At 36.3% G+C, this 27,998-nt stretch overlaps 1 protein-coding gene across 3 annotated transcripts; it reads left to right on the top strand.

Moving 5' to 3' along the window:
• Nucleotides 1-1,446: 1,446 nt before the first annotated feature.
• Nucleotides 1,447-27,801, top strand: LOC111024406 (ARM repeat superfamily protein). 3 transcript variants are annotated; one of them, XM_088117044.1, is made up of 20 exons: nucleotides 1,447-2,042; nucleotides 2,131-2,244; nucleotides 2,360-2,425; nucleotides 2,871-2,960; nucleotides 3,031-3,150; nucleotides 3,761-3,789; nucleotides 3,918-4,060; nucleotides 4,138-4,232; nucleotides 4,779-4,865; nucleotides 5,009-5,116; nucleotides 10,426-10,517; nucleotides 10,726-10,807; nucleotides 13,581-13,646; nucleotides 14,523-14,638; nucleotides 14,750-14,870; nucleotides 15,415-15,576; nucleotides 15,816-15,944; nucleotides 21,768-21,836; nucleotides 26,536-26,820; nucleotides 27,253-27,801. In XM_088117044.1, exons 1-20 carry the CDS (start codon nucleotides 1,953-1,955, stop codon nucleotides 27,379-27,381), a joined length of 2,193 nt encoding a protein of 730 aa, XP_087973170.1. In that variant the 5' UTR covers nucleotides 1,447-1,952; the 3' UTR covers nucleotides 27,382-27,801. The 3 variants fall into 3 exon arrangements, with proteins under 3 accessions (XP_087973170.1, XP_087973171.1, XP_087973169.1); XM_088117045.1 differs by having other exon boundaries at nucleotides 1,452-2,042; nucleotides 3,088-3,150; nucleotides 26,536-26,832; XM_088117043.1 differs by having other exon boundaries at nucleotides 1,454-2,042; nucleotides 26,536-26,832.
• Nucleotides 27,802-27,998: the final 197 nt, after the last annotated feature.

Below are 27,998 nucleotides of genomic sequence, written 5' to 3'. Positions count from 1 at the left end.
GACTCTCACTGGTGTGGATGTAATTAGAGATGCCAATGAAATTTTGTAGGGATCGAGCGAAGATTCCCTATGAACACCCATAGAGGCGATATCAATCATCTCTAATTGTATATATGTCTTAGTCAGCAAAGAAATAGTTCACTTCTCTCACCAACTCAGTTATTTTAATCTAAGGTGGACCAGTGAATTGGATTTTAACCGTCAAAATTTGTCAAAGCTATCGTATAAGTTATTTAACGAACGAGGAAAACTCAATTCGATTGTAGCATAAAAAAACTGCGAACAAAAGGTAAATTGATTCGAAGAAGTTATAAAATTCATAAATGACCTAATTTTGATATGTGAGAGTGTATTAATCCTATGCAATAAATTACTTCAATGTGGTGTAATATTTTATCTTAAAGATTAGTGGATGACTTCGAAGTGGACGTAGATCCAATAAAGGATCAAACTATCATAATTTTTTTGTATTTATTATTTCTCCCTACTTTATTGAGGAATTTCTCCCTACTATCATAATAAAGGATCAAAGGTAAATTCCTTCCTTTTCAATTTCTAAATTTGATATTGAGGAATTTGTGAATCGTCGTAAACTTTGATAGTTTATTTAGTTTATTACTTTAACGATAAATTAAGCATGCAACAACCCCTTTTATTGATCAGGAACCTCTCAAAGCACCAACAATGTACTAGTATATTTCATTGTTTCTACGATGGTTAACATTTATAATAGACCCGATCAAATACTAAATTCACTTCACTAGTTTATTATCAATCATGTAATATATGACTTAAATAAATAGTTTCAAGAGGACTTTTGCACCGATGATATGATAGCAAAGTAAAGGTAGTTAGGTGGGTAATTAGAAATGTCTTAGGTCCAATTCGAGGGAGAATTTTAGAATAAAAATTAGGCTGTATGTTTTAATCCTTAATATTTGAATATTTTTTCAATTTAGTCCCTATTATTTGTTGTATCCTTCCCGTCGGTAAATGTCAAATTGCCCTTTGATAAGTTTCAAGACATGACGAATCAAAATTCCTATAGACTTCATAAAAATGGGATGAGGAATTAGAAACTTGATTTCTTTCTCTGCATTTATGTCAACATTAAACTACATAAATTCATCGTAAACCAGCCAATTTTAATATTTATTGATGAGAGAGGTACAATTGGAAACAAGTTAAAAATATAAATAACAAAATTAAAACTTTTTAAATAAGAGAGGCTAAATTGAAAAAACACTATATATTTACCCTTAAACTAACAACTTACAAGCAAAAGAGGTAAAAAAAAAAAAAAGTTTAGCCCCAAGTCCAAAGGACATGGGGTCCGTTTTGTGCGCAGTGGAGAGTTGAGTTTTTTAAGTCCCCTAACTTCTCTCTCTCAATAGTCACTGCTGTGGTTCCTCCCTACAGTAACGAAACAACGCGCTGTAGCGAGAAAAAAAAGGCGAAAAAGAAAGAAGAGAGAGAGAGGAAAGGAAACGAAAAGAAAAAGAAAAGTCTTTGCATAAAAAAATAAAAGTCAGTAGTCCCCCTCGGCTCAACCCATAAGAAAAAAGGGGGCAAAAAGTTGAAGAAAACTCCTCGCGACGACGAGTTTTGATTTTGGTTTTGATTTTGAATTTTTTTATAATTTTCTTGCGCCTCTTTCCAATTTGGGATTGGATTAGATTTGGGTTTTACCAATTTTTACTTTTTCTTTGGAATTTCTCCGTGTTCTAATCCCGATTGCGCTTTTCCATTGGTGGGGTTGGTTCTGTTTTTAATTTTCAGCAGTTTTGGTCATTTGGGTCTGATTTTGTGTTATTGGGAAAACGAAAAAACTGCCCCGTAGGCCGTAGAGATGTTCCGATTCGAGCAGGAGAAGATCCGAAAACGAATTTGATATTTTCCCAATTGGTTTCTTTGATCAGTGGAATTCGTTTCAGTGCTCTTAGGGGTCTGATATGGCTGATGCTCTCTCTGTCATCCCTGCATTTGTGCTCCGCAACCTGTCTGATAAACTCTATGAGAAACGCAAGAACGCTGCTCTTGAGGTCTACTTCCCCTTCCACTTCATCAATTTCCATTTCTAGGGTTTTTGATTGTCTGTAATCTTCGAAGGGGGTTGCATTATGTGTGTAGGTTGAGGGAATTGTGAAGCAGCTTGCCTCGGCTGGAGATCATGAAAAGATTACGGCGGTTATCAATCTACTGACGAACGATTTCACTATGTCGCCGCAAGCCAATCATAGGAAGGTATGACATGAATGCAAAAAATAATGCTTGTAATACTTCCCGTTTGCCTCTGAGAGTTTGGCTATTCGGTGAAATCTTGATTTTCTCTTTTTTAACCTTCAATTTAATTTTGTAGGGAGGATTGATAGGGCTTGCTGCTGCAACTGTTGGCTTGACTTCTGATGCGTCCCAACATCTTGAGGTTAGTGTATTCTTTGGGAGGTTTCGTAATTGAGTTTTATTGTTTAGTTTGCTTCTATCAGACCATCATTGGCTTCCTATGGGCTATTGCCATTATTTTGTAAAATTAAGTACAGAGTCTACTTACTTCAAGTGTGCCGGAAGAGTTTATTGGTTAGAAGATGGATTTATTATTCTAGCTCTGCAGCTTGTAGGCTAAAACTATTTAACTGCAGAGATTCTGGCTACACTGAATAACATTTCTGCAGAGATCTGTTTACCTTCTCTCTTTATGTGGTGTAACTTTAAGGGCTTTTCCTCGTTCTTGATGTATAACTTATATCATTGCTATATAACTCAGACACAAGTTACCATTTTCTGTGATTATATTTGTTCTGTTTTCTTCCATATTGGTGGTGTTATTATATTATAATTTTCCCTTCTAACATGACAAATAAACCTTCCAGCAAATTGTACCTCCTGTGCTCAATTCTTTTTCTGACCAAGATAGCAGAGTGCGTTATTATGCATGTGAAGCTCTGTATAACATTGCAAAGGTGAGAAGAATTGTCAGAACTGTTAATGTATTTTTGGGCCTAAGCTGAATATGTACTTCTACTGCTGCAGGTTGTTAGAGGCGATTTTATAGTTTTCTTTAACCAGATATTTGATGCCTTATGTAAGCTTTCAGCTGATTCAGATGGCAACGTACAAAGTGCTGCTCACCTTTTAGATCGACTTGTTAAGGTATTTACAACCTTACTCCCCCCCCCCCCCCCCAAAAAAAAAAAAAAAAATCCTTCCTTCCTGACAAGGTTATAAAGAAAAAAGAAAGAAGAATTCCATGTTCCCAACATTCTCTGGCTCACTATGGATTGAGAGGACCGCCAGAATGTTTGATGAATAGCACAAGGAGAGTTATGTATATCTTTGGATATTGTATAACATATGGCCTCATGTTTATTAGATTTAACACTCTTCTCTATGGGGATCGGTCACTAAGGCTTTTTGTAATTATCAATTAGGAGTCATACTTTTGGATTGGAGCCCGTTTCTTTAGGAGTTTCCTTTTGCTGGGCTGTTTTTTTGTATGCCCTCTTATTGTAGTCTTTATTCATTTATCTCAGTGAAAGTGCTGTTTCTTATAAAAAAAAAACATATGGCCTCATGTTGGAATGCTTTACATTTTTACATTGGGTCTATTGTAATTAGTATACCTATCTCATTGATGTATGGCGCACCTTCTTAGAAGTTTAGGGAGATGTCTTGTTCCAATTCTCTCTCTTTTTTTTCTAACTACTCTTTGTCTTAATGTATTTTTTTCCCCTTGTTTTTAATCTTATAAATTATATGACAGGATATTGTCACCGAAAGTGACCAGTTCAGGTATGCCAGTTATTTCTCAATCTGCTTCTTTAAATATTTTATTGAAGGTTAAATTTGAACTGCATTGCTTTGAAATTGTACTGCAAAATGTATTAGTTTATATTTTTTCGGCGATCTTCTTTCTTCAGCATTGAAGAGTTTATTCCATTGCTGAGGGAGCGTATGAATGTCCTAAATCCCTACGTCCGTCAGTTTTTGGTTGGATGGATCACTGTACTTGATAGCGTGCCAGATATTGATATGCTGGGCTTTCTTCCAGATTTTCTTGATGGTGAAGATTCCTGTTAAATGACCTTTACATGTTATTTGCTGAATGTTTATGATACTTAAAAATCCTGATAATCTCAGGTTTGTTTAATATGTTGAGTGATTCAAGTCACGAAATTCGACAACAAGCTGATTCTGCTCTGTCGGAGTTTCTCCAAGAGATCAAGAATTCTCCAGTAAGATTGCTTAGCTAACATTGAGTGCCTATAAATTGACTTCTAGCCTCAAATTGGTGCACACTTCTAAAATTAATTTGTAATCGCAGCCTTATTTTATTTTATTTTTTAAAAATTAATGCTAATTGGAGTTCATTTTATAAGCTCTTTGACAATGGTTTGTATTTTTCTTTTTTTAAATGAAGAGTTTTGGGTTCTTATTCAAAAAGAAAATTAATTTCATGTTTTTACTATTGATTATCACAAATGGTTTGGTCAACAAGAAAAATCAGAAAAATAGGAAAAAGGGGAAATTAAAATGAGAGAACAGATTCCTTGTCCCTTGGTCCTTAGGTTGTTCCCTGCCTTGTCAGTTTTTTTTGAATGAAAGTATTGCCTCGTTTCTTATCAAAACGAAAAAAAAAACATTAGTAATTACATGCAACCATAAAAATGCAAAATGGATTTATCAATCACCATCTACTTTTTCTACCACTTTTTCTTGCATGTGCTAAATTTATTTGTTCATTTAATAATTTTCTGACTCGAGCAGTGCTACTCTTGAAGTCTGTAGATTATGGCCGAATGGCTGAGATTCTGGTTCAGAGGGCTTCTTCCCCAGATGAATTTACTCGCTTAACGGCTATTACATGGGTACTTTGGACTTGAGCATCAATCATTTTTTATTATAATTTCAATAAAACTTGACTCAGTCTCACTTTATTATGAGGACCTATAAGAGATTTTACAGTATTGTGCATTATCTTTATAAACTTATTGTTTTATTGTATTTGCAGATTAACGAGTTTGTAAAACTAGGTGGAGATCAACTAGTACCTTATTATGCTGATATTTTAGGAGCAATTCTACCTTCCATATCTGATAAAGAAGAGAAGATTAGAGTGGTAAGATTTATGTTCCCCCTTTTTATTGTCACTTGTGCCATGAACACATGAATTGCACGTCATTTGATCCTATACTTTATGTTTTTATTTTATTTCTCTTTCAATCATCAATTACATTTTTCATATTATGAGTGTTTTTTATTTTCTTTAATATAAAGTTGTAGTTATGAAATATCTTAGCTATGTTATATTGTTATTTACAACTTATGAATTTCTATAAAATTTTTCTGCACACATGATTGGTTGACTTTCTCAGATGGGGTAATAAGGTGAGGATAATATTAAAACTTTGTCTTGCGCAACAAATTTCTAAATAAAAAGAAAATGAGTATGAATGTAAAAGTCATATGGAGTACAAATTTTGTGCTTAATATTAATAAGAAGAAATGTATTTAGTATAGAAGTAGAAATATATGAGAAAGTTGAGCCATTGACTTCATCTTCATGGTGTGATTTTATTTAAATTTGTTATAAATATACTTTTTCAATTAATTTTTTTTGAGATAATAAGTTAAATATAATTGTAAATATATAGAGAGTTGTGCGGTGGGCATAGAGCGAACTATTCTTTCGCCTTTCACTAAAGATAGTAAATATTTACAAGTAAATGTATAATTGTTACTAAGAATATAATTTTCATTTTAAAATTTGAATTTGTTTATAGAATTGTAAATATGGTGTAGGCAAGTTTGAGAGAAAACGAGGATTGTATTCAAGTGTAGGAAAAGTTACAAATGACCAGCTATTTATAGGAAATATCCTAGGATATGGGAAGAACTAACAACTTAACTATCTAACTAACTAACTAACTCAAAGTTAACTAAAGTAGTTACTCATAGTTACATCAATTTTTCCTCCCTCTAAAAAAAAACTCAACCTCGAGTTAAGAAGCCAATGTAAAAGAATCTGGTGCTGCGTATGGATATATGTCTGCCACATTGAAGATTGGGCTAATATTGAAGTCTGGAGGTAGCTGGATTTTGTAAGCATTTGGGCCGTACTTTTGTAATACCTCAAAAGGTCCCCATTTTTTCTTCTGTAACTTGTGTGCTGTACCAGAAGGCAGTCTTCCTTTAGTTAAGTGTATCATGACCAAATCTCCTTCTTTGAACTCTTGGTTGCGCCTCTTTTTATCTGCCCGTTGCTTGTACTTTGCATTCGTTGTTTCAATATGTTGGCGCACTTCTTCATGTAACTGTTGAATCCTTTTGGCCATTTGTTCGGCTTCTAAACTGAAATCAACAGAAGAGGAATATTAGCGAGGTCGACTGTTAGTTTTGGGAGACTAGTATAAACTACTTCAAAGGGGGACTTCCCTGTGGTCCTGTTTTGCATGTGGTTAAAAGCAAATTCTGCTTGTGCTAGGGCCAGATCCCACTGCTTTGGTCGATCACTACAAATACAGCAGATGAGATTGCCGAGAGTCCTGTTTGTTACCTCCGTTTGACCATCCGTTTGTGGATGATTTGTTGTGCTGTATTTTAGTGAAGTATCAAATTTGCGCCAAAGTGTCTTCCAAAAGTGACTAAGGAACTTGACGTCCCTATCCGAAACTATGGTCTTTGGTATGCCATGTAGGCGGACGATTTCCCTAAAGAATAAATTTGCCACATATATGGCATCTGATGTTTTCTTACAAGCCAAAAAATGGGCCATTTTGCTGAATCGGTCCACAACCACTAACATGGAATCATAACCTCGTTGTGTGCGGGGTAAGCCAAGGACAAAGTCCATAGAGAGATCTCCCCAAATATTTTTTGGTGTAGGTAACGGTATGTAAAGGCCAGTGTTCTGTTTTGTCCCCTTATTAGTTTGACAAATAAAACACTTGGAGACATAGCTATAAACGTCTTTTCGGATTTGAGGCCAAAAGAAGCGTGCTCCCACAAGGGTTAGTGTCTTATCGCGGCCAAAGTGACCGGCCAAACCTCCCGCATGTAGGTCTTTAATCAGAGCTTCTCGTAGGGATGTATGAGGGATACAAAGTTGATCCCCCTTAAAGAGATACCCATCTAGGATATGAAATTCTCCTGTATGGTTGTGTTGTTGACATTGAGTCCATATTTTTTCGAAATCCGGATCAGTTTGGTAAGTTGTAGGTAAGGCCGAGAAAGTAGTAACTTCACTTTGTAAAGTCGTGAGAAGAGAATGTTTCCTACTAAGAGCATCAGCTGCCTTATTAAGGGTACCATCCTTGTGTTTGATAACAAAATCAAACCGCTGCAAAAAGGACAGCCATCTAGCGTGCATACGGCTGATAGATTTCTGTGTGTGAAGGAACTTTAAAGAGAAATGGTCAGTAAATAAGATAAATTCGTGGCTGAGCAAGTAGTGCTCCCATTGTTTAAGGGCTCCCACAAGAGCATATAGTTCTTGCTCGTATGTACTCCAATTTTGGCGAGAGGGGCTTAATTTCTCACTAAAGTACTCAATCGGATGTTGATTCTGGGATAAAACAGCTCCAATACCAACCCCAGAAGCGTCTACGGCTACCTCAAAGGGTTGGGTTAAGTCGGGCAGTTTCAAAACGGGGCTGTTTGTTAATTTCTGTTTCATATGTAGGAAACTCTGCTTTTGAGCTTGAGACCACTGGAAGTTGCCGTTTTTTAGGCAATCAGTGAGGGGGCCCGCAATAGTGCTGAAGTTCTTAATAAATTTTCTGTAAAAAGAAGCTAAGCCGATGAAGCATTGGATGCCTTTTATGGAATTGGGTTCAGGCCAATCAGAAATAGCCTTAATTTTATCTGGATCCATTTGTAACCCCTGCTGACTAATAATAAACCCTAGAAAAGAGATTTCTGAGACTAGAAAAAGGCAGTTTCTGATATTTATGACCAGTTTATTTTGGTGTAGGGCTGAAAACAGAGTGTGCAAGTGTGTAATGTGGTCACTTCTTGTTTTACTATAGACTAAGATGTCATCAAAGTAGACAACTATAAATTTATGTAAAAAAGGAAGAAGTACCTGATGCATTAGGCGCATGAAAGTGCTTGGTGCGTTGGATAACCCGAATGACATGACTAACCATTCGAAGAGCCCTTCGTTTGTTTTGAAAGCGGTTTTCCATTCGTCTCCTGGACGAATTCTGATTTGGTGGTATCCACTGTGGAGATCGACTTTATAAAAGAAGTTTGCACCTCCTAATTGATCAAGAAGATCATTGATGCGAGGGATAGGAAACCGATATTTGATAGTGATCTTGTTGATAGCCCGGCTATCCACACACATCCGCCATGATCCATCTTTTTTGGGCGTAAGGAGTGCTGGTACAGCACAAGGGCTTAAACTAGGTTTAATATGGCCTTTGGCTAACAATTCTGCCACTTGATCATGCAAAATTTTGTATTCATTTGGACTCATGCGATAATGTGGTAAATTGGGTAATGTGGCACCGGGAATGAGATCAATGTGATGTTGAATGTCCCTCAATGGAGGTAAGGACTCTGGTGGATTAAGGAGGTCAGGAAAGGTGGATAAGAGTTGGTCAACCTCCGGTGGTATGGTAGAAGTAATAATAGTATCAGAACTATCAAAGCTTTTTATTATCAAACTCAAAATAGGAGCAGATTGTTGAAACATAAGTTGTTTTGCATTGCAAATGTGGAAAAAGATTGCCTTTGTCCACATTTTTTGAATTTGTAGGGCTGGTTAGAGGGAGTAGAACCACTAGTTGTTTTGCATTGCAAATGTGGAAAAGATTGCCTTTGTCCACATTTTTTGAATTTGTAGGGCTGGTTAGAGGGAGTAGAACCACTGTTTTCCCCATCCATGTAAATTCATATGTGTTTTCACGACCCCTATGGATGGCCTGAGTATCAAATTGCCAAGGACGTCCCAGAAGGATGTGACAAACATCCATATCAAGGACGTAACATGTAATTTGATCCTTGTAGCTGGTCCCAATGGATAATGGGATAGTACACAGGGTATTAACAAGGGCCTCACCACCCTTTCGGATCCAACTGATCTTGTATGGCGTGGGGTGGGGGGAAACTTTGAGGTTTAAGCTTGAAACCAGCTTACTAGAAACGACATTTTCAGTACTGCCACTGTCAATGATAATAGTACAAACCTTACCATTGACAGTACATCGGGTGCGGAATAATGAGTGCCGTTGTGGAGTAGGTTGTATCTTAGGGGTAAGTAAAATTCTTTCCAACACACAAGAAATTTGATCTCCTTCATCGGGTTCCAAATAGGTAATATCTTCGTCGGAGTCATGGCCACAAGCTTCACCCAAATCTTGGTCATCTTCCACAAAGTTAACCATTTTACGTTGTGGACATTCATTGGATAAATGGCCCACTTGTCCACAGCGAAAACATTTTCCCAACCACCGTGGAGAGAGAGCGGTGGTTGGTTCCGCTTCTTTGTCACCGAGTGAAGAATCTTCGCTTACCGGAGCATTCTTTCTTCCCGCCATGGACAATTACCCAAGGACGTTGGTTGCTCTGATACCAAATTGGTGTAGGCAAGTTTGAGAGAAAACGAGGATTGTATTCAAGTGTAGGAAAAGTTACAAATGACCAGCTATTTATAGGAAATATCCTAGGGATATGGGAAGAACTAACAACTTAACTATCTAACTAACTAAATCAAAGTTAACTAAAGTAGTTACTCATAGTTACATCAAAATAACAGGATTATTATTTTTAACATTCTATTAAAAAAATTCATCCTATATTTATACATATATTACACAATTTAATATTTAAAAATGAATTATAAGTGATAGTTCAATATATCAGTTTCTTTAGAATGTAGATTATTAATTTATTGATGTCAATGTAAGACAGGAATTTTTTAAACTATTAGCTCCATAAAGTGTATTTAAAAAATACAATGATATATTGAATAAGATTCCAATTTTAGAACTATTTTGCCTTAAAGAAAACAACATGTAATGTTCTTTAAGTTATCATATTCTTTGTAACTTGAAATGTTTATTAAAAGAAAACAGCACAATAATATTCTTTAATTTATTGTATTCTTTGTTACTTGAAATGATTATTAATTTACACTTAAAGTTCTAGACTTTTCAATTATAAAATTTCAGGGAATGAATTAAAATATAAAGATTAGTGTCTGGCTAGTTTTAGCTACATATTTAATTATTGATGCATTAATTTTTGACTTATTATAATTAGAGAGAGCCTAAAGAGAAATCCAAAGTTTCTCTTTTAAGCCACCTTTGAATATGGTATGGTATAATATAGATTTTCTTTCGCTTTTTACTCCATATGGTGAGGGGACTTAAATGGTTCTAATGAGATTTTAATGTAACTTATTTGCTTACCTTATGTTTGAAGGTTGCTCGGGAAACTAACGAAGAGCTTCGCAATATCAAAGCATTTCCATCTGAAGGATTTGATGTTGGTGCTATCCTTTCTATTGCTAGGAGGTACAGCTCCCCCTCCTTCACCTGCCCCTTCCTCCACCCATCTTTCTGAAAATGTGTTTGAAAAGTTTTTGTAATGGCAACTTTTGGATTCGTAGCATTCATGCATTGTTGGAGTCATTTGGAGTGGTTATGTTGATTTTTTGTTTGATGTAAACTTTTTGCTGTGATGAGTACGTTTTCATGATCATTGGTTATATTGGTTGATCAGACAACTATCTAGCGAACACGAGGCTACTAGAATTGAAGCATTGCATTGGATATCAACACTTTTAAACAGACATCGGACTGAGGTGACTATGACATTGTCTATTTTTTGTTTTTGTGTATTGCAGACAACTATCACTATGTGCTCCATAAGTGCCAAGCAGCCGAGTTAATATTTTGATTCTTTTGAAGTTTGGAAACTTCTCGTCTTTTACTTTACCTTGAATTATCGTATTTGATCTCTATATTATTTTTTCTTTCCATTAGAAATGCTATTTTCAGACTCTTCCCCCCTTTCTATTTGCTATTGGGTTTAGCCAGAAATAACAGTGGCAAGTGATACTCGGCAGTCATCACTCTAATATTTCTAGATAAATGCAGTGTGCTGCTTTTCTGGGCATACATTACCAACAATATGAGCAATCTGCATGGGATAGTGATATTTCAGTATGCAAGGCAATTGGGATTATCTATACATTGGCTATAGGCATGGTGTGGGATGATTACTTGTGTGTACTACCAAAATTAGGACCTTGTAGGCCTTTTACTGCTGTCAGGAAAGCTTAACATACTTTATATTGCCTCATAATGTATTTTGAGAACCATGTTGCTCTCGAAGAGGAAGAGGCCACCAACCGCCTTCACTCCCGGTGAAATAGCAGATACGCCCCTTAGTCCAAAATTTAGGTTGGTAGTGGTACTGGTAACAATATATTGTTGTGGAATGATTTCTGGTCCGGTGACTGGCCCTTCAAATATATATTTCCTAGATTATACAGTTTGGCCAGGTCCAAATCTTGTATGGTACAATAATGCAGAACCTCCAATGTTCATTGGATTATTCAGTTTCATAGGAACCTAACAGATGTCAGTTTTTTTCTTTTTTGGAAGGGTGAGAAACGGATGTGTTATAAGGTATTGACTGCTTATTGATGGAGGCTTTGAATGGTGTTACCGTGAGTTTTGATGAAGTTTGGTCCAGTCTTTGTCCTGCATCTAAGTAGTGCTTTGTCAGGGTGGAAAGGTTTTAAGGCATATAAGGGGCTTACAAGTTTCTGAAGTGCTGTTATGATTCTGAACCAATCAAGGTGGATGAATATTCTTGCCACAACTATCACTATGACCTAGTTACTGTCTACTACCCATTTGATTCATTCTTACTAACCATGCTAATTGAAGGGTCCTCTAAAGGTTTCTTAACCTTGCTGCTTCACTCATTGGCTGACTTACTCATCACTTCTACAAAGATAAGGTTAGTAGGGGAGGATGGGGTTTTAATTAGGATGAAAGAAGTGTAAGTTTGGATTTTACTCCAGGTAATAATCTTAAATGAGCCCAAGAAAGATATTCCAACCAGTTTTTTCTACTCCCTTTGGTTACTATGAGGCAACTCTTCGCTACCATTGTTGATCAAATTTGAAAATTTCTGCTAGGCAATCCCTATTATTTGATATTTTCTTTACTCGAAGCACATAGTCATCACACATTGTTTCTCGAAAGAATTCAACTACCTGCAGTGAGCTTAGCAGGTCTTTTGAATAGTCACAAATCCAAGAGAGACCAACTGAATACTGAATAGTGAAGGGAGGAGGAATTAGACTTTCTTACTTCCTTGAGTTGCACTTGGACGCCCTTGAAGCTACTAGCAAAGTCAAGAAGAAGTCCTTTTCAATTGAACATAGCATTTGAATGGAGCCATTGATTCTTTCGTTGAAACAAAGACGACAGGTTTTATTACAGTTCAGTTATGAAAATGGAGAGGTGAATTGGTGAAAGGTGAAAATACCAGAGGAGGGAAGCATGCCGGAGGGTGGGGGGAGGGAGTGTCTATGGACCTTCTCTTATTGCAATTTCATACATGACAGCTACAAACTAAAACCTTTCTGTTTATGTTCCTTTTCAATCTATCAATGAAAATTTTGTTTCTTGTTCAAAAAACAAAAGAACAAAAATTTTTTTTTTTTTAATTCAAATCTTTCCTCTTGTAAATAATTTAATTTTAGTTCCTATGTCTGGTAAAGTTGATTATTTTATAAGCACGATTCACTCGGTATTAACCAAGTGCTGCTTTTCATGGCAACATTTTGAATTCCCATAAAATTAAATAATTTAATTTTGTATCTTTTTCCTTTTTGTTATTTACTTTTCTCTCCCTTGGAAGTTTGTATCTTTGAACATTTTATTTTCTTTTTCATCTATCGTTTCTTGTTCAAAAAAAATTCCTGTAAAAATAAAATTTTCCTATAAAAGAACAACATTTTGAGTTATTTGTTTTTTAATGAAAATAATATTTATTGAATGTTTTCCCATAGTTTAGAAAAATATATATGAAAGTAAACTTTTTAACAAATATTCTGTGAGTTACTTATGATCACGGAAATCACCTGTTTGAAAAGGAAAAGAAGCTCATTTAGATAAACTTTGTTTGAGCATTCTTATCAGTCACTTGGAAAACGAAACTAAAGAATTTCAAAGATGCATACACTCCTTTGACTGTTTTTTCTATGCCATACTTTTTTGGCTGTAACATGGTGTGAATGTTCCCCCTTTCTTCTCTCATATCCAATTGGAGAATTTTTTTTTTAACTCCCTTGGATGGGATTTTACCCCAGTTTGTAATTTGATATCTTCAATGAAATTGTTTCTTATAAAAAAACCATGATATCATCACACACTCTCAATTCACCATATCATCACTGATTTTTCCAACACATTCAGCAGTGTAATTGAGCTGCCTTAGGAGAGGTAGATTGTTCCTCGTAATTATAGTTAGTCTACCTACTGTTCTTTCCTCTCTTCGTGTTCTATATTTTAGGTGCATTCTTAATGGGTGCTTAATCTTCATTCCATTTTGGATAGGTCTTGATCTATTTGGATGATGTACTTGACAGCCTTCTTCAAGCCTTATCTGATCCTGCTGATGAGGTAATCATTTCTTCTGGTGATTTATCTTCATTTCTCTGCAAAAAATTTTCTGTAATTTTGCATGTTAGTTTGTGGTGGCATTATATTGGTTCGCAATATCTTTTACTTTCTGATGCATCATCTTGTAAAATTTTCCACCCATTTGGCAAATTTAATTCTAATTTGTGGACATGTCATTATCTTCTGATTGCTTGATTATATATCTGTTATTTTTTTTTCGTTTTTTTGGTTAAGTGTCTATAATGTATTTTTTCCACTTGGCTCTAAATGCACTGTAACGATTCCAGAATATTTTTCTGTATAAAGTATATCTCTAGATTATTTAAATCTTTAGTGTTGCCTTAGTACTTTATTTTATAATATGTTGAAGCACTTCAATATTTTTAGAAAAAGAATATGTGTTCTTTATTTATGTTTTTATCATTGTTAAATGTTACTTTTAAACTTTTTGAACGATGGTTACCATGAAAGATTAATGTTGATGAAGAATTTGATGTTCTGGTAAAACTGGCTTTTGTTTTTGTTTTTGTTTTTTTGTTTTTTGTTTTTTTTTTTAAAAAAACTATTTCATTGATGTATGTAATTACAAAAGCCTCAAAAGAGGGGTTACATGAAGCACTTCCAATTGGCTAATAGGGAAGTGTAGCTATAGTGGTGATAGGGGAGGATTTACACCATGTAATGACTGGAAAGACTATAGCTTCATAAGTTCTGCCGTGTGGCTTTTATTACCCTGATATTATTTTTTGACCATTTGAAGTTAGCTGCATAAGTTCTGCCGTGTGGGTTTTTCATCAATTATTATTATTGCTGTTTTGTTTTTATCCCCCTGCTTGTGCTAGTTAACTTACAGTTTTATATTGGATGCTCTCCTAGGTGGTCCTCCTTGTTCTCGAGGTTCATGCTTGTATAGCGAAAGATCAGCAACATTTTCGCCAACTTGTCGTTTTCCTAGTGAATAATTTTCGGATTAATAATTCTCTTCTGGAGAAGTGGGTTTTCTTTCCCTCTCTGCTTATTTGTTGTTGCATACGAAATTCTGATGTATATTGATATTTAATTTTATGATTTACAAAATATATGTTATTTCATCATTTTCTTAGGCGTGGTGCATTGATAATACGCCGATTGTGTGTACTTTTAAATGCTGAACGGGTCTACCGTGAGCTGTCTACAATATTGGAAGGAGAGTCAGATCTGGATTTTGCTTCTATTATGGTTCAGGTTGCTATCTTATCAGTGTAATTTATTTTTCTCTGTTATTTATAAAGCTTGCATAATTAGCTGACTAAAAAAATGGCTAATGTAGCATGGCCAGTGTCTTATAAGTTATTATGATCAATAGAATTTTCATAGTCTGCATGATTTTTATCTTAATTGCCAAATATTTGGGGTGCGTTAGGAACATTGAGTTTTAACAATGTGATTATTTAGCAATTTGCTATATTACTTATTGTTCTTCCAAATGCTAAAAAGATGGAACAAGAATTTATCTGAAACTACATGGTGGTTCACATATGCTATTATTATGAGCGCTTTATCTCAGAACATTTTTTTTAATGACAGAAACAAAGGTGCTGAATTTGTTGCACTCCTTTTCCTCATAACCTGTCTTTTCTTGAAACCCTGACAATTGAATTCCAATTGTGTTTGAACCAACTCCCCCGCTTTTATTTAGAAATTTTCTCTGTAATTCATCGTTATTTTTGGCTAAAAGTCTGCTATCTTTCCCTTTCACCGAGTTCACTCTTTTTATTTATATTTTCAGGCACTGAATTTGATCTTGCTGACTTCCTCTGAGTTATCGGATCTTCGAGATCTTTTGAAGAGATCGTTGGTGCATGCAGCTGGGAAGGATCTTTTTGTTTCTTTATATGCTTCGTGGTGTCATTCCCCTATGGCTATTATAAGTCTCTGCTTATTATCACAGGTTGTTTTTGAATGGTTTTTTAGTTTTATTTTTCGTTTTTTTAGTTCAACAAACGTGGGGTGGGGATTTGAACTTTCAATCTTTTGGTCGAAAATATATGCTTTTAACCAATTGAGCTATGCTATGTTGGCTGTTTGAATGAGTTGATACATTATGTTATGCATCAAATACCTCAATATCTAGATGAGAGCAATACCAAATATTTGTGTTTTAATCTTTTATTAATTTTTGCATGGCAGTCATACGAGCATGCTAGTGTGGTGATTCAGTCTTTGGTGGAGGAAGATATTAATGTGAAATTTTTAGTTCAGCTGGATAAACTGATTCGCCTTCTGGAGACTCCAGTCTTTGCTTATCTAAGACTGCAGGTGCGGAATGACTGAATAGTTCACTTTCTTATTGAGTATATGAAATTGTATTCCATAGGAGTTTCTTGCAATTTCTATCCAGATTAGTAGATAAATTTAATTTTTCGACTGCCTATTCTTTTTCTCTCTTTTTCCTTTCTTTTCTTTTTTTTTTTTTTAAATTTTTGGGGATTAAAAGCTTGCTTTCAGAAAGTCAAATGAAAATAAAATAGAGCCTATAAATAAGCAAGCCTGACCATAGGAGCAACACAAAACAAAAATGGGCTCCATTTGTTTTTCTTACACGTTTGTTCTTACCATCTTCTTTTCTTTTGTTTGAGTAGGAGTGCTACTGCTATTCTCAGCAGCGTTGGTGTTAGACATGATCATGCTTGGACGCATGATTTGGAGTGATTTTTTAAAAATTTTGATAAATCAGGGATCCATGAGAACATGTTTTATAAAAAAAATAGTGATGAAAAAAATGATAGCTCTGCTCCCAAAGGATCACCCAGCTTGTAAGGGCTTGGGATCTCTTGGTTATATTGGCTTAGAGGTCTCAAATTTGAACCTTCCAATAAGCTTAATACCAAAAACCTTGATGTCCGGTTTGGGGGCGGGTGCAGGTGCCCTTGAGTAAAGGAGAGCAAAGCTCAGATTCAAAAGATAGCTTTTTCCCTCAAGATTAGGAATATTTTCATCAACAAAATCATAGATAAAAATGTAATAAGAAACAAAGAATGGTGTGGGGGGGGGGGGGGGGGGGGGATGGGATAGAAAATCTTCTTGACAAAATCCAGTGAAGTTATGTGATGTCAATAATGTTTGCGGTATAAGATTATTTTTGGGAGCCTTCAATTTGTTTTTTGTTTTTCTTTTTTTGGTCAAAATGTGATATAGACATATAATGTGTCGTCTTTTAAATTAGGAAACTGCTTCCATTAAAAGTAATCAAATAACATAAAAAGGCCGTATAAAAATATATGCCAGGACCAACGAAGGAGCCACTGGTAAAGAAAAAAAAAGAAAAAAAGTACAAGAAGCTTGATGTAATTCATCTTTTTGTGATATTTAAATTTGCTTGAAATTGAGTCAAATAGAAGGCAAGTGCTTATGTATTTTGAATCTTAATATCATATAATTTATTATAACTGAAAGCATTAATATGTTTATAAGTATTAATGTATTTTCCAATAAAATTTTAGCATTTCAGCTGTGACATTACCATTCTTTTCACAATCTTTTACATTTCTCAATGAAAGTTTGGTTTTGCATTAAAAAAAACAGAAAAAACAATTATATTTTTCAAAATGACATCATTTTTCTATGGCATGTTGATGACTGTCATCATTTTGTTCTCAATTTTTATTTTGGATTTATGAACTGGCTCCTATATTTTAGAGTTATCTCCTTATTATACAAGTTTCTAACTATATGGAGTGTTGTAACTTGTATTTTCAGTCAGGGGTCCCTAGTTTTGAAATTGTTGAACGCTGAGTGATTTGTGGATTTATGAGTATTAAGAAAAGAAATCGTTTTTTGAATGAAAAATCAGTTTTACTTCTATCATTGTAAAGAAATGGCTTTTGGAGGGCTACTTTGGCTCGCATTACTAGATTGTTACTAGTATATTTTTTGCGAGAATGATGTTAAGGGGTTTTGTGGGTAACATGGCTAGAAATGAATTTTTGGCTTTTTAAGGAATCCTCTAGAGAAAGTGAGAAAGTGTGGGACATCATTCATTTCAAGGTTTCCCTGTGAAATTTTTTTGGAATGTTTTTTTTGGAGAGATGTTTATGTAATCCCCTTTTGGCCCTTTAAGGTCAATTCCTCATCACCAAGTGTAATCTTTGGTGGGGTTGCTAAGACTAATTGGGTTATTATGGATAATTTTTGTCGAGATGGCCATGGAAGTTTAATATGTTCTAATTGGTGTTTAGTTTACACCTTTTCTGTTTGTTATTATATATAAAGGATAATTATAGAACTCTTTGGAACTCTGTGCCCAAAGAGAAGCTTTGATGCACTGCACTTAAAACATCCTTCCTAAACTCGCTACCTATATCTAAACTATTATATTTCTTTCGAGCTACAAATTCCACGAAATAGTGAAGAAAGTTTCTCGCCCAAGAATCCAACTCGTTTTCTGGAAAGGTGGACTACCAAGTACTAATCAATACTCTGTTCATATCACCGGATACTTTAACAAGTGGCTGTGACCTATTTGACCTTTATCTATGTTTTTCTGTTTTGACATGTATTGTGAAACTTTTTCGATTGTCTGCAAAAAGATCAGGGTTCATTAACTAGGTAGCTCCTTCCTTGAACTAACTTTTTGTTTGTTTGAGGAAGCCTTCAAATTCCATCTTTTTGCCAATATGTGGAAGTATATGGAAATCGTTAGATAGTTTCTCAATATTTCTAATTTTTTTTTTTATAAGAAACAAAAATATATTACTGACAAAAGGAAGACAGCCTACAGGCAGGGCTGAGGAGGCCCCCCAAAGAGCTACTGCATAACATTTTGCCAATCTTGCTGAAGCAAAACTATATTGTAGTTACAAAAGAATTTTCTATAGGTTAGGCACCAGGAAGCCATTGTAAATTGTAAGTTTTCACCAAAAAGGTCAAAAGAGAGCAAGATTGTTGAAAACTCATTGGTTTCTTTCCTTCCAAATACTCCAAAGCAGAGCTCGGGCTGCACAACTCCATAATATCTTCCCTTTTCCTTTCAAAAGGCCCCCTTGTGTCACCTCCATAAGCCAATCCTCAATACCTCTAGGAAGACACCCTGAGATTCCACATTTTCTCACTATGAAAACCCACCCTTGGTAAGTGAAAGGACAGTGTGTATCAGAAGGGGGTCAATATCCTCTGCACTTTTAAGGCATAAAGGGCAGACCGAAGGGGATAACACCCAGTTTGGGAGTTTTTTCTGCATCTTATCATATGTGTTAAGGCTTCTATACGCAATACTCCATGAGAAAACTTTCACCTTCTTTGGGCAGGGGAATTTCCATATTGCCTAAATGAAAGGAGAGAAGAGTCTTGGAGTCATCTCCGTTAGCTTGTGAAAGGCTGATTTTGTGGAAAACTTCTTTTCCCTTTCAAGCCTCCATTCCAACCTATCCTCCTCATTTCTAAACCGAAAGGAAGCCAGTAGATTCACTAGCCCGATACAATTATCCACTTCTTGGTCTTTTAGCCCTCTTCTGAACCCCAAATTCCAGTCTGCATGTTCATCCGATCAGCACTCAGCCACAGTGTTGTCTTTTTTACCAGAAATACTGAACAAATCCGGGAAGCAAACCTCCAAATAGTCTTGCCCAATCCAAAAATCTTTCCAGAATTTTAATCTCCCCATTTTGGGCCTTATACGAAGTAAACCTTTGAAAATTAGGTGTTTGCTTGACAATGTCTAGCCAGGGACCACCATAAGCCTTTCTTCTCGGCAAAGAGGGAAGCCAACTTCCATTTTCACCCTTTTCCACAATGAATCTTCTTCTTGGAAATATCTCCAAAGCCATTTCTGTAGGAGGGCTTCATTCTGCTGTCTAAGAGCTCCAATCCCCGGCCCTCCATAAATTCTTGGAAGGGAGGTACAATTCCAATTTACCAGATGGCGTTGGGGATGATGGCGAAACCCATTCCAGAAAAAAGTTTCTCACCAATCTTTCCGTCTTGTTGATGACCTTGGAAGGGGCTTTAAAAACCGAGAAAGCATAGCTGGGAATACTATTTAGAATAGCAGAAGCAAGTGTAAGTCTTCCTCCCTTTGACAACAAAAGGTTTTTCCATTTATCAAGCTTGGCCCTGATTTTGTCCACTGTTTGCTCCCAAAAAGCCGTTCCTCTGTATCTTGCTCCCAGAGGGATCCCCATATAGTTAATAGGAAGATTCTCTGCCCTGCAACAATAGTGAGAGGCTTGTTGTATCAGTCGGTCCTGTTCGATATTTATGCCTACCAGAGAGGACTTCTCCCGATTTAAAAACAGTTCGGCACCCTTCATGAAGAGATCAAGGAAGTCCCACCACCTCTTCAAATTTTCCCCTCATCTTGACAGAAAATCAGAGTGTCATCAGCGTATTGGAGATGGGTAATGGGGATTCTATGATTACCAACTACCGAGCTTGTCAGGAATCTTCTTTCACACTATTTCTAATTTAACCTCATATATTTTGACTTTCAAGTTATAATTCTATGCGGTGTAAAAGAAATTTGGGTGTTTTTAACTCAGCTACAGAACTCACAATTTTGTCCTAATACCTTTAATCAATGCATTATAAACATTCCTCTTGTTATTCATACCAATTGGGCAATCTTTTGTAAGGGAGGATTATTTTTTGAACAAAAAATACAACTTCTCATTGAAATAATTAAAAAAGATAATACAAGTGTTCAAGGACAACAAACTCTCAACAGAGTGCCAGAATTATGGAGAATCAATAAAAACTCCCCAATTAGCATTGATATGAGAGGGAGAGTAATGCAAAAATGAATCAACAAGAGGACACCAATGTGAGACCTTAAACTTAATGGAAGAGAAACACTCATCATAGGACCTTCGCTTGCCCTCAAATAACTGCAAATTCCATTTGAACCATAGCTCCGATAATAAAGCTTTAACAGCATTCAACCATTAATACCGAACTGAAGACGATAAATGGGAAGGCCCGTGTAATGCTGAAGGACATTATTCGCTGCCTTAAGATAAAAAATCCAATCAACATTAAACTGACAGTGACAGAGTTGAGACTAACATTTTTCTGCATAGGTACAGTGGAAAAATAGGTGATCATGATACGCCCCACTTGCTGCACATAAACAGCAAAAGAGGGAAGAAGAGCAGAGGAAGGGAGCTTTTTCTGAAGAACCTTGGCCGTATTAAGGTTACCTTGTAAAAGAATCTAGCAAGATACATTAACTATTCTTGGACTTTTGGATTTCCATATAGCGGCAAATAAATCCTTAGGCATAGATGTGGAAGAATTCTTCATTCTCAAAGCTCTGGAAAAGCTCCTTTTGGATCTAATGACCACACTCTACTATCATCATTAGCAGAAACCGAAAACAAACTGAGAGCTGATAGCAAGGCGGAAACCCCTCCATTTCCTCTTCTTTCAAGGCCCTTTGAGTCACCACATTCCGAGTCACCACCACATTCCAAGATCTAGTATCGGAATCCCAAAAACTTGAAAAAATTCTGGGGAAAACATCCTTTAAAGGCCTACTGCCAACCCAGATAGAATGCCAAAATGAAACTCTAAGGCCATTTCCATCCTTGAAATGAACAAAGTTGCACACTGATTTCCAATGCTTAGAAATACTACTCCATGGACAACATATGCAAACCTTATAACTGACTGCAGTAAACCAATCATGAGGATCAGATCCATAAAGACTTTCCACTACCTGACTCCACAAAGAGGAAGGTTCATTACTATTAACGCCATCCCCATTTTGTTAGTAGAGCTTCGTTTCTTTCTAGAAGTCCTCCGACGCCTAACCCCCCTTCCTCCAAAGGCATGGATGTAATTTTCCAATTAACCCAATGTTTCAAATTACCAGAAGAGCCACCTTCCCACAAGAAGTCCCCCATGGCTTTCTCAATTTGTTTACGAATACCGGAGGGTATTGGAAACAAAGAGATATAATAAGAAGGAAGATTAGCCAACACTGAAGTACAAAGTGTTAGATGACCTGTAAGGGAGGCTTATTATCTTCGTTGGTTTTGTTTTGTCTTGAGGAAATAGTAAATTTTTGTGTAAGATAACTTGGGTAGTTTATTTCTTCTTCAGTGGGATATATCTTTGGAAAATTCAGCACTCTTGTGATTCTTGCAGCTTCTAGAACCTGGAAGATATATATGGCTGCTAAAAGCATTATATGGTCTTCTAATGTTGCTTCCCCAGGTATGCCTTGTTAAACTTCAGTTGCTCCTTTTTCTACTTTAACTGAAGCTTGAATTTCGCTATAATGGCGACATTGTTATTTTTTCTCCCTGTATGTTAATCTTCAGGTTTTTATTTAATTTTTTTTTTAATTTATGAGAAACATATATTTCATTGGTAAGATGAAAATATACAAAGGGGAAAAGGACCCACGGGAGAAGAGTTACAAAATGTTCTCCAACTCATCACCCTCCAACTCATCAAAAGATTTTTCAAAGTATAACTAGAAAAAGAAACAAAGTAACATTTACACGAACTAAGAGCCATAAGCAGAATATTATTTAAGAATCTGAATCTGCTGTATGGTTGAAAATTATTGTTGAAAGTTCTATTGTTCATTTCCCTCCTAGACGCCAAATGAAGGCTCTGAGTAATGACCATAGAATCTGTCTTTTCTAAAGGGGTGGCCCCCAGTGATGCTTGAAGAAGGGGCGTGATGTTAATATGCATAGGAGTCTCCTCTATCAGGAAAGTCCAGAACTTTGAGCAAATTTGCATGTGGCGAATAGCTGGTCTTGCATTTCTGCTTCATTACAGCATATAATACATCAATTAGAGAGAGTTGGCTAGAGTAGGAAATCTTTGTTGCAATCTGTCATGTGTGTTAAGGCTTGATAACTGTCGACTGAGTTCCCATTTAAGGAACTTCACTTTTTTAGGGCATCTCTCCTTCCAAATATTCTCAAACAAAGCATAGGGTTGAGGAACTTGCTTTGAAATTAAATTGTCGACAACAGATTTGACTGAAAATATATTTTTGGAGTGATAGTAGGACGATGATGAAGTGTTGTTATTCCCCCATTTTCGTGACAAATGGCGTTTTCTTTCGCAAGCATGTTTTCTGGTTACTTTTTGGGTATCTGGCTGGAGACGAACAATAGATTATTTAGGGGGCGGAGAAATCTGTGGATTATGTTTGGGACCTCATTATGTTTAATACTTTTTTATGGGGTTCGATCACTAAGGCCTTTTGTAATTATCAGTTAGGTCTCATTCTTTTGGATTGGAGCCCGTTTCTTTAAGGGTTCCCTTTTGCAGGGCTGTTTTTTTGTATGCCCTCCTTGTTTTTTGTATCTATTTTTCATTTCTCTCAATGAAAGTGCAGTTTCTTATAAAAAAATATATATGTTTGGAGTCCGTTGTCCATAACCATTTGTCTTCCGAATAGAATGGAGAAATAGATATCAATTTTTGCAATAGAATCAGCCAATCTGCAATCTTCTCCTTTTTGAGAGGCCTTCTAAAATGGTAATCCCATGAGTAAGTGTTTTGAAACCATACATTGCAGACCCGTGTTCCTTTCCTCGTTGATACGACAAACAAACGAGGACACTCCTATGCCAAAGGAATATTTGAGGCCCGTTTATCTTTCCAGAAATTTACCACGTTGCCATAACCAATTTTGCATATGGCCCTTTCTTTTATGAATATAACATGTTTGAGGATTCCAGCCCAAGGGCCTTCAACAGACTAAGGGCTATTTACAGGCCATGAATCGGTTTCAGATGCTCCATATTTGGCCATAATCAGCTTCTTCCAAAGGGGTAAATTATTGTTCAGATATTTCCAGTGCTATTTTGATAGTAAAGTTTGGTTCCTCTTCCTGATATTCCCTATTCCAAAACCTCCTTTATCATCGGGGAGCTGTATTTTCTTCCAGTTGACCAGGTGCATCTTTCCTTCCATCTTAGGACCTTCTGAAAGAAAATTTCTAAGGACATTCTCAAGTCTATTTGCTGTTCCAATTGGAATTTCAGGAGTGATAAGTAGTAGGTAGGTGGATGTGTGGGGGAAAGCTTGTATTGATGTCATTCTTCATCTCTTGAATATGTGATGATTTATCCATTTTTTAAGTCTATTTTCCACTCTCTCAATCATGGGGCCAAAAAGGGGAGAGATTTATATCTGCCATTCAAGGGGAGTCCCAAGACTCTAAAGAACCAAAGATGGTGCATTTTAGGTTCAAACACGACCCCAAACTTGTTTGGTTCGAATATCTTTTTGTTTGGGGCTTGTTAGAACTTCAAAGAACCAAAGATGGTGTACTTTAGGTTTAAGCACAGCCCCGAACTCGTTTGGTTTGATATATTTTTGGTTGGGACTTATTAAAACTCAAAGAACCAGCTCTCATAGTACTCTTGCGATTATAGCACATGGAATGAGACTGATGGCCTATAGTCTTCTACTGTCCTGGCATCTCTTTTCTTTGACATGAGACAAATTTATATCTCATTTAGCCTAGCATTTATGATTCCATTTTTTGAAAAAATCTTAGAACACAACCACAAGATTCTTTTTATTATGTTCCACGATTTTTTGAAAAATTCAGCTGTGAGTCCATCTAGCCCTATAGTTTGTTTATGCCCAAATTCAGAATGGCTTGGTGAATTTCCTCTTCTGTAAATTATTTCTCTATCATCTGGCTTGAGTCCCTCAAAATGGGATCTCATTGGAGAAGGTCTTGCAAAAATCTTTGATCCTCTTTTCTTTTATACAGCTCTTTGTAGAAATCTAAGAATTTTTTTTTTCTTTTTTTTTTTGATATGAAACGAGTATTTCATTGATGGTATGAAATATACAAAAGGCCGCAAGGGCATTTACAACAACACCTTCCAATTGTAGATAAGTTCGTTCAGGGTGTAGCTATTGAAAGATGGATAGTAACTTTTACACCAACCAAGAGTTAAAACAGTAACTCTGTCAAAAAAGAAGTCAAAAGGAAGAGATTTATCATTAAAGACTCGGTTGTTTCTTCCTAACCATAAGCTCCAAAGGAAGGCTTTGATGAAAAGGGTCCATAGTGTTGCTCTGTTCTGTTTGAAAGGATGACCCACCAAGAGACTATCAAGGAAGATGAGTGGGTTGTTGTGCAGTGCTGTCTCCCATCCAAAGGTAGTGAAAAGACGTCCCCAGAATTTAGAGGCAAAGCTGCAACTGATGAAAAGGTGTCCCGGGGATTCCGATGCCCTGTAACATAGGTGACAGTAGCTAGGGGAGAGGGAGAAATGAGGGAGCTTTCTCTGTATCCGATCATAAGTATTCAAAGCCCTATGGCTTAGCTCCCAGCAAAAGAATTTGACCTTTTTGGGACATTTGCCTTGCCAAAGGTTGGAGTAAAGGGAAGATTCGGTATGGCTTCCATTCATGGTCAAATGCTAAAACAGAGCTGGTAGTGAAGGATTTACTCGGATCCAAGGGCCAAATCCAAAAGTCTTCGCGAGGGGGAGGGGTGCATGCATCGAGTAACTGTGATAGGCCCATCCATTCATCAAATTCCTCATCTTTAAGAGGCCTGCGGAAGCTGTAATCCCAAGAGGAAGAATTCTTGGACAAATTCATCAATTTTTGCATCCTTATCAGTGGCTATAGCAAAAAGTCTCAGGTAAAGGCTGGCAAGGGTCCCTTGTGGATACCATTTGTCCCTCCAAAAACTGCACTGACTTTCTTCCCCCACCTGGAAGAGAGCAAAATCCTTAATGAGATGAGTCTGTTGAAGGATAGAAATCCACGGACCTTTTGAAGGCAGAAGAGCATGGAACAGGCCAAGTGTTCATTGTAGATCCCATGTACTTAGCTGAATGAAGATCCTCCAAAGGTGGTGTCTGTCACTGATAAATCGCCAAATCCGTTTGGAGAGGAGAGCACTGTTTTTGTGCTTGATATTACCAACTCCCAAGCCACCTTCATTTAAAGGGATTTGAACCTGTTTCTATTTTACAAGATGAGGTTTGCCATTTGTGGATGTGCCTTCCCATAAGAAATCCCAAAATAGTTTCTCAATGGTATCCTGTGATCCAAAAAGAGAAGCCATCAGACAGGGTAAAGAATGGAAAGAGTGAAAACACCTTTTATAACTTTCTTATCAGAGATAGATGACACATGCTTGTACATCATTAACAGTATTGGAAAGGTGACGTACGAGCATGTGTCAGCTTAACAAAGATCATACCAAATTTATGTTTGAAATAATCATTCGTACCAGTCTATGTTTGAACAATCCTCCATGGTGGAATCCTTGATTATTGCTCCAGTACTGTTAAGGATACAAGTTGGAAGAAGATCCACTTGTGTGGACAACTTAGAAAACAATCCTGCTATGAACCTTGATCATTTCTGCCTTAGACATCGCCTCCAGTTCATGTCGAGTCTACCTGGATTTGCTTTGCCGCACTTGCCTGTAGCCCTGGACTAGCCAGTCTGCTCAGTTGGTAGACAACGGTCAACAGTGTGTTATGGCAACAAGCTAAGGCATTAAAATGGACAATTCTTCAAACCTAATCCATTATATCTGTTGTGAAAAGAAAAAACTCCTAATTTCTCTCTAGAATTGGTTCATAGGTTAGGTCTTACTGGTAAGAGCAGTATCTACTGTATTTACATTTTCATAATTATGAGATGTGCTTTATATATTGGATTTGCAATTTTCATAATTTATGATAAGATAGTTTATTATTGTATTGCATGATGTTGATTCATGGGCACCCTATTGGAAACAAACTTTGTCTACTACTGGCCAAATGATATTAGTGATGTAAATTTACAAGCTGATGAACTTTTGAGATTACAGAATTGTGTTCATTTCTTTAGTGAATGATAGTACTCTTGTGATGCATTAATTGACTCTTTGTTTACCTATGGGTTTGTTGGCATACAAACACAGCAAAGTGCCGCCTTTAAGATACTACGAACACGTCTCAAAACAGTGCCTCCGTACTCGTTCAGTGGCGAGCACTTCAAGCAATTTTCATCCGGGAACTCCTACTCCTTGATGCATCAGTTTTCTGGGTTGAATATAAATGAAGATGGTGATATAAGCCAGGATGCTGGGAACTCCCGTAATGGAATTAACTTTGCTGCTAGGCTACAACAGTTCGAGCACATGCAACACGAGCATCGCTTACATGCAAAAGAGCAGACACTGTCACGGACCTGTACTCCACCTCCGGTAACAACAACGGTTCGTCGAATATTAGTTTTTCTTTCCAAAATCTTTTAGCTTCACTAGCACCCTAGCATTATTTGACAGCTCCGTTGCAGAGTGATTTTTTTACTTCTATTGAGTGAAAAGCTTTTCTAATGATGGTCTGAAGAGAACTGAATATATTTCATACCTTGGCATACTACAAATAAAAGTCAGTTTAGGATTTGTTTGATAATTATTACTCTAAAAGAAGTTTTCATTTCATGATCAATGTTCTTTTCTGTTTGTTTCTCTTAATGTTGCTTAACTTGTCAAAATTTAAAACCAGTACACAGATCATAAACTACTTCCAACTCAAAAAAGAAGTCTTCAAACTAGCTTCTAATGTTATAAATCTCCCATTACTGACGATAGACCAAGAAAATAGAGTATTGAGATTGTGTTGGAAACATGCAGGGGGTCGAAATCCCGGAAGAAACGGGAGGCGGGGCACAAGCTGCAGCAGCAGCAGGAGCAGGAGACATAGATAGGCCTCCTTCAAGATCAAGGAGAGCAGAGTCAGCGCAATTGCAATTACAGTTATAATTACATGCCCCATTATATACAGTGGTCTCAGTCCATGGATGAGATTTTGTGTAGTTTGTAAAATTGTATATCATAGTAGAGTTTGGTTTAAAGACCTTTTTTTTTTCTTTTTAGTTGTGTGGTTGGGGGACTGTTGGTTTATAAAAAATTGAGATGAGCTCAGTTTTTGGCTGAGCTATTCTTTTCATTTTGTAAAAGGGGATATTTCTTACCCATGTGGTTGTGTTATTTTTTTGTTGAAGCCATAGTGGGTAAAAAGAGGGGAAGCTACTTAGAAGAAGAAGAAGGTTCAGTCTCTTTTTTTTTTGGGTCCTTTTTTTTTCTTTCATTTTACTTGTTCGTCCTCGTCTTGTAACAATCTTGTTGAATAAGTTCAAGCTAATTCATGTACAGACACTTCTTCAAAAGTGCTTTAAAGCAGTTGTAGTTGTGAGAGAACTTTGGCTATCCTTAATCAATCTTTGATTCATTTTGAAGCAGGGGTAAAATGGTCATTATGTAGTTTCTTAAAGAAAATTAATGCTTTTCTAGGGTGCTCGTGGTTGCTTGATTTCCTGAATGTTTTAGTTGGTTTGGGGTCAATCTTCTTTATTACCTTCTGCAAAAAGACATTTCTA

The sequence above is a fragment of the Momordica charantia genome, assembly GCF_013281855.1.
Source record: "Momordica charantia cultivar OHB3-1 chromosome 9 unlocalized genomic scaffold, Mcharantia_2.0 BLBB01000009.1, whole genome shotgun sequence".
NCBI classification, from domain to species: Eukaryota; Viridiplantae; Streptophyta; class Magnoliopsida; order Cucurbitales; family Cucurbitaceae; genus Momordica; species Momordica charantia.
Note: the sequence above shows the minus strand (reverse complement) of the source record. Positions and strands in the feature narration are given on the sequence as shown.

Coding starts and splice junctions, on each gene's coding strand:
- LOC111024406 (XM_088117043.1), top strand. CDS start 1,953: ATGGCTGATGCTCTCTCTGTCATCCCTGCATTTGTGCTCCGCAACCTG. Junction 4,061..4,137: donor TCTTCCAGATTTTCTTGATG/GTGAAGATTCCT, acceptor TGATAATCTCAG/GTTTGTTTAATATGTTGAGT. Junction 26,833..27,252: donor CACCTCCGGTAACAACAACG/GTTCGTCGAATA, acceptor GGAAACATGCAG/GGGGTCGAAATCCCGGAAGA.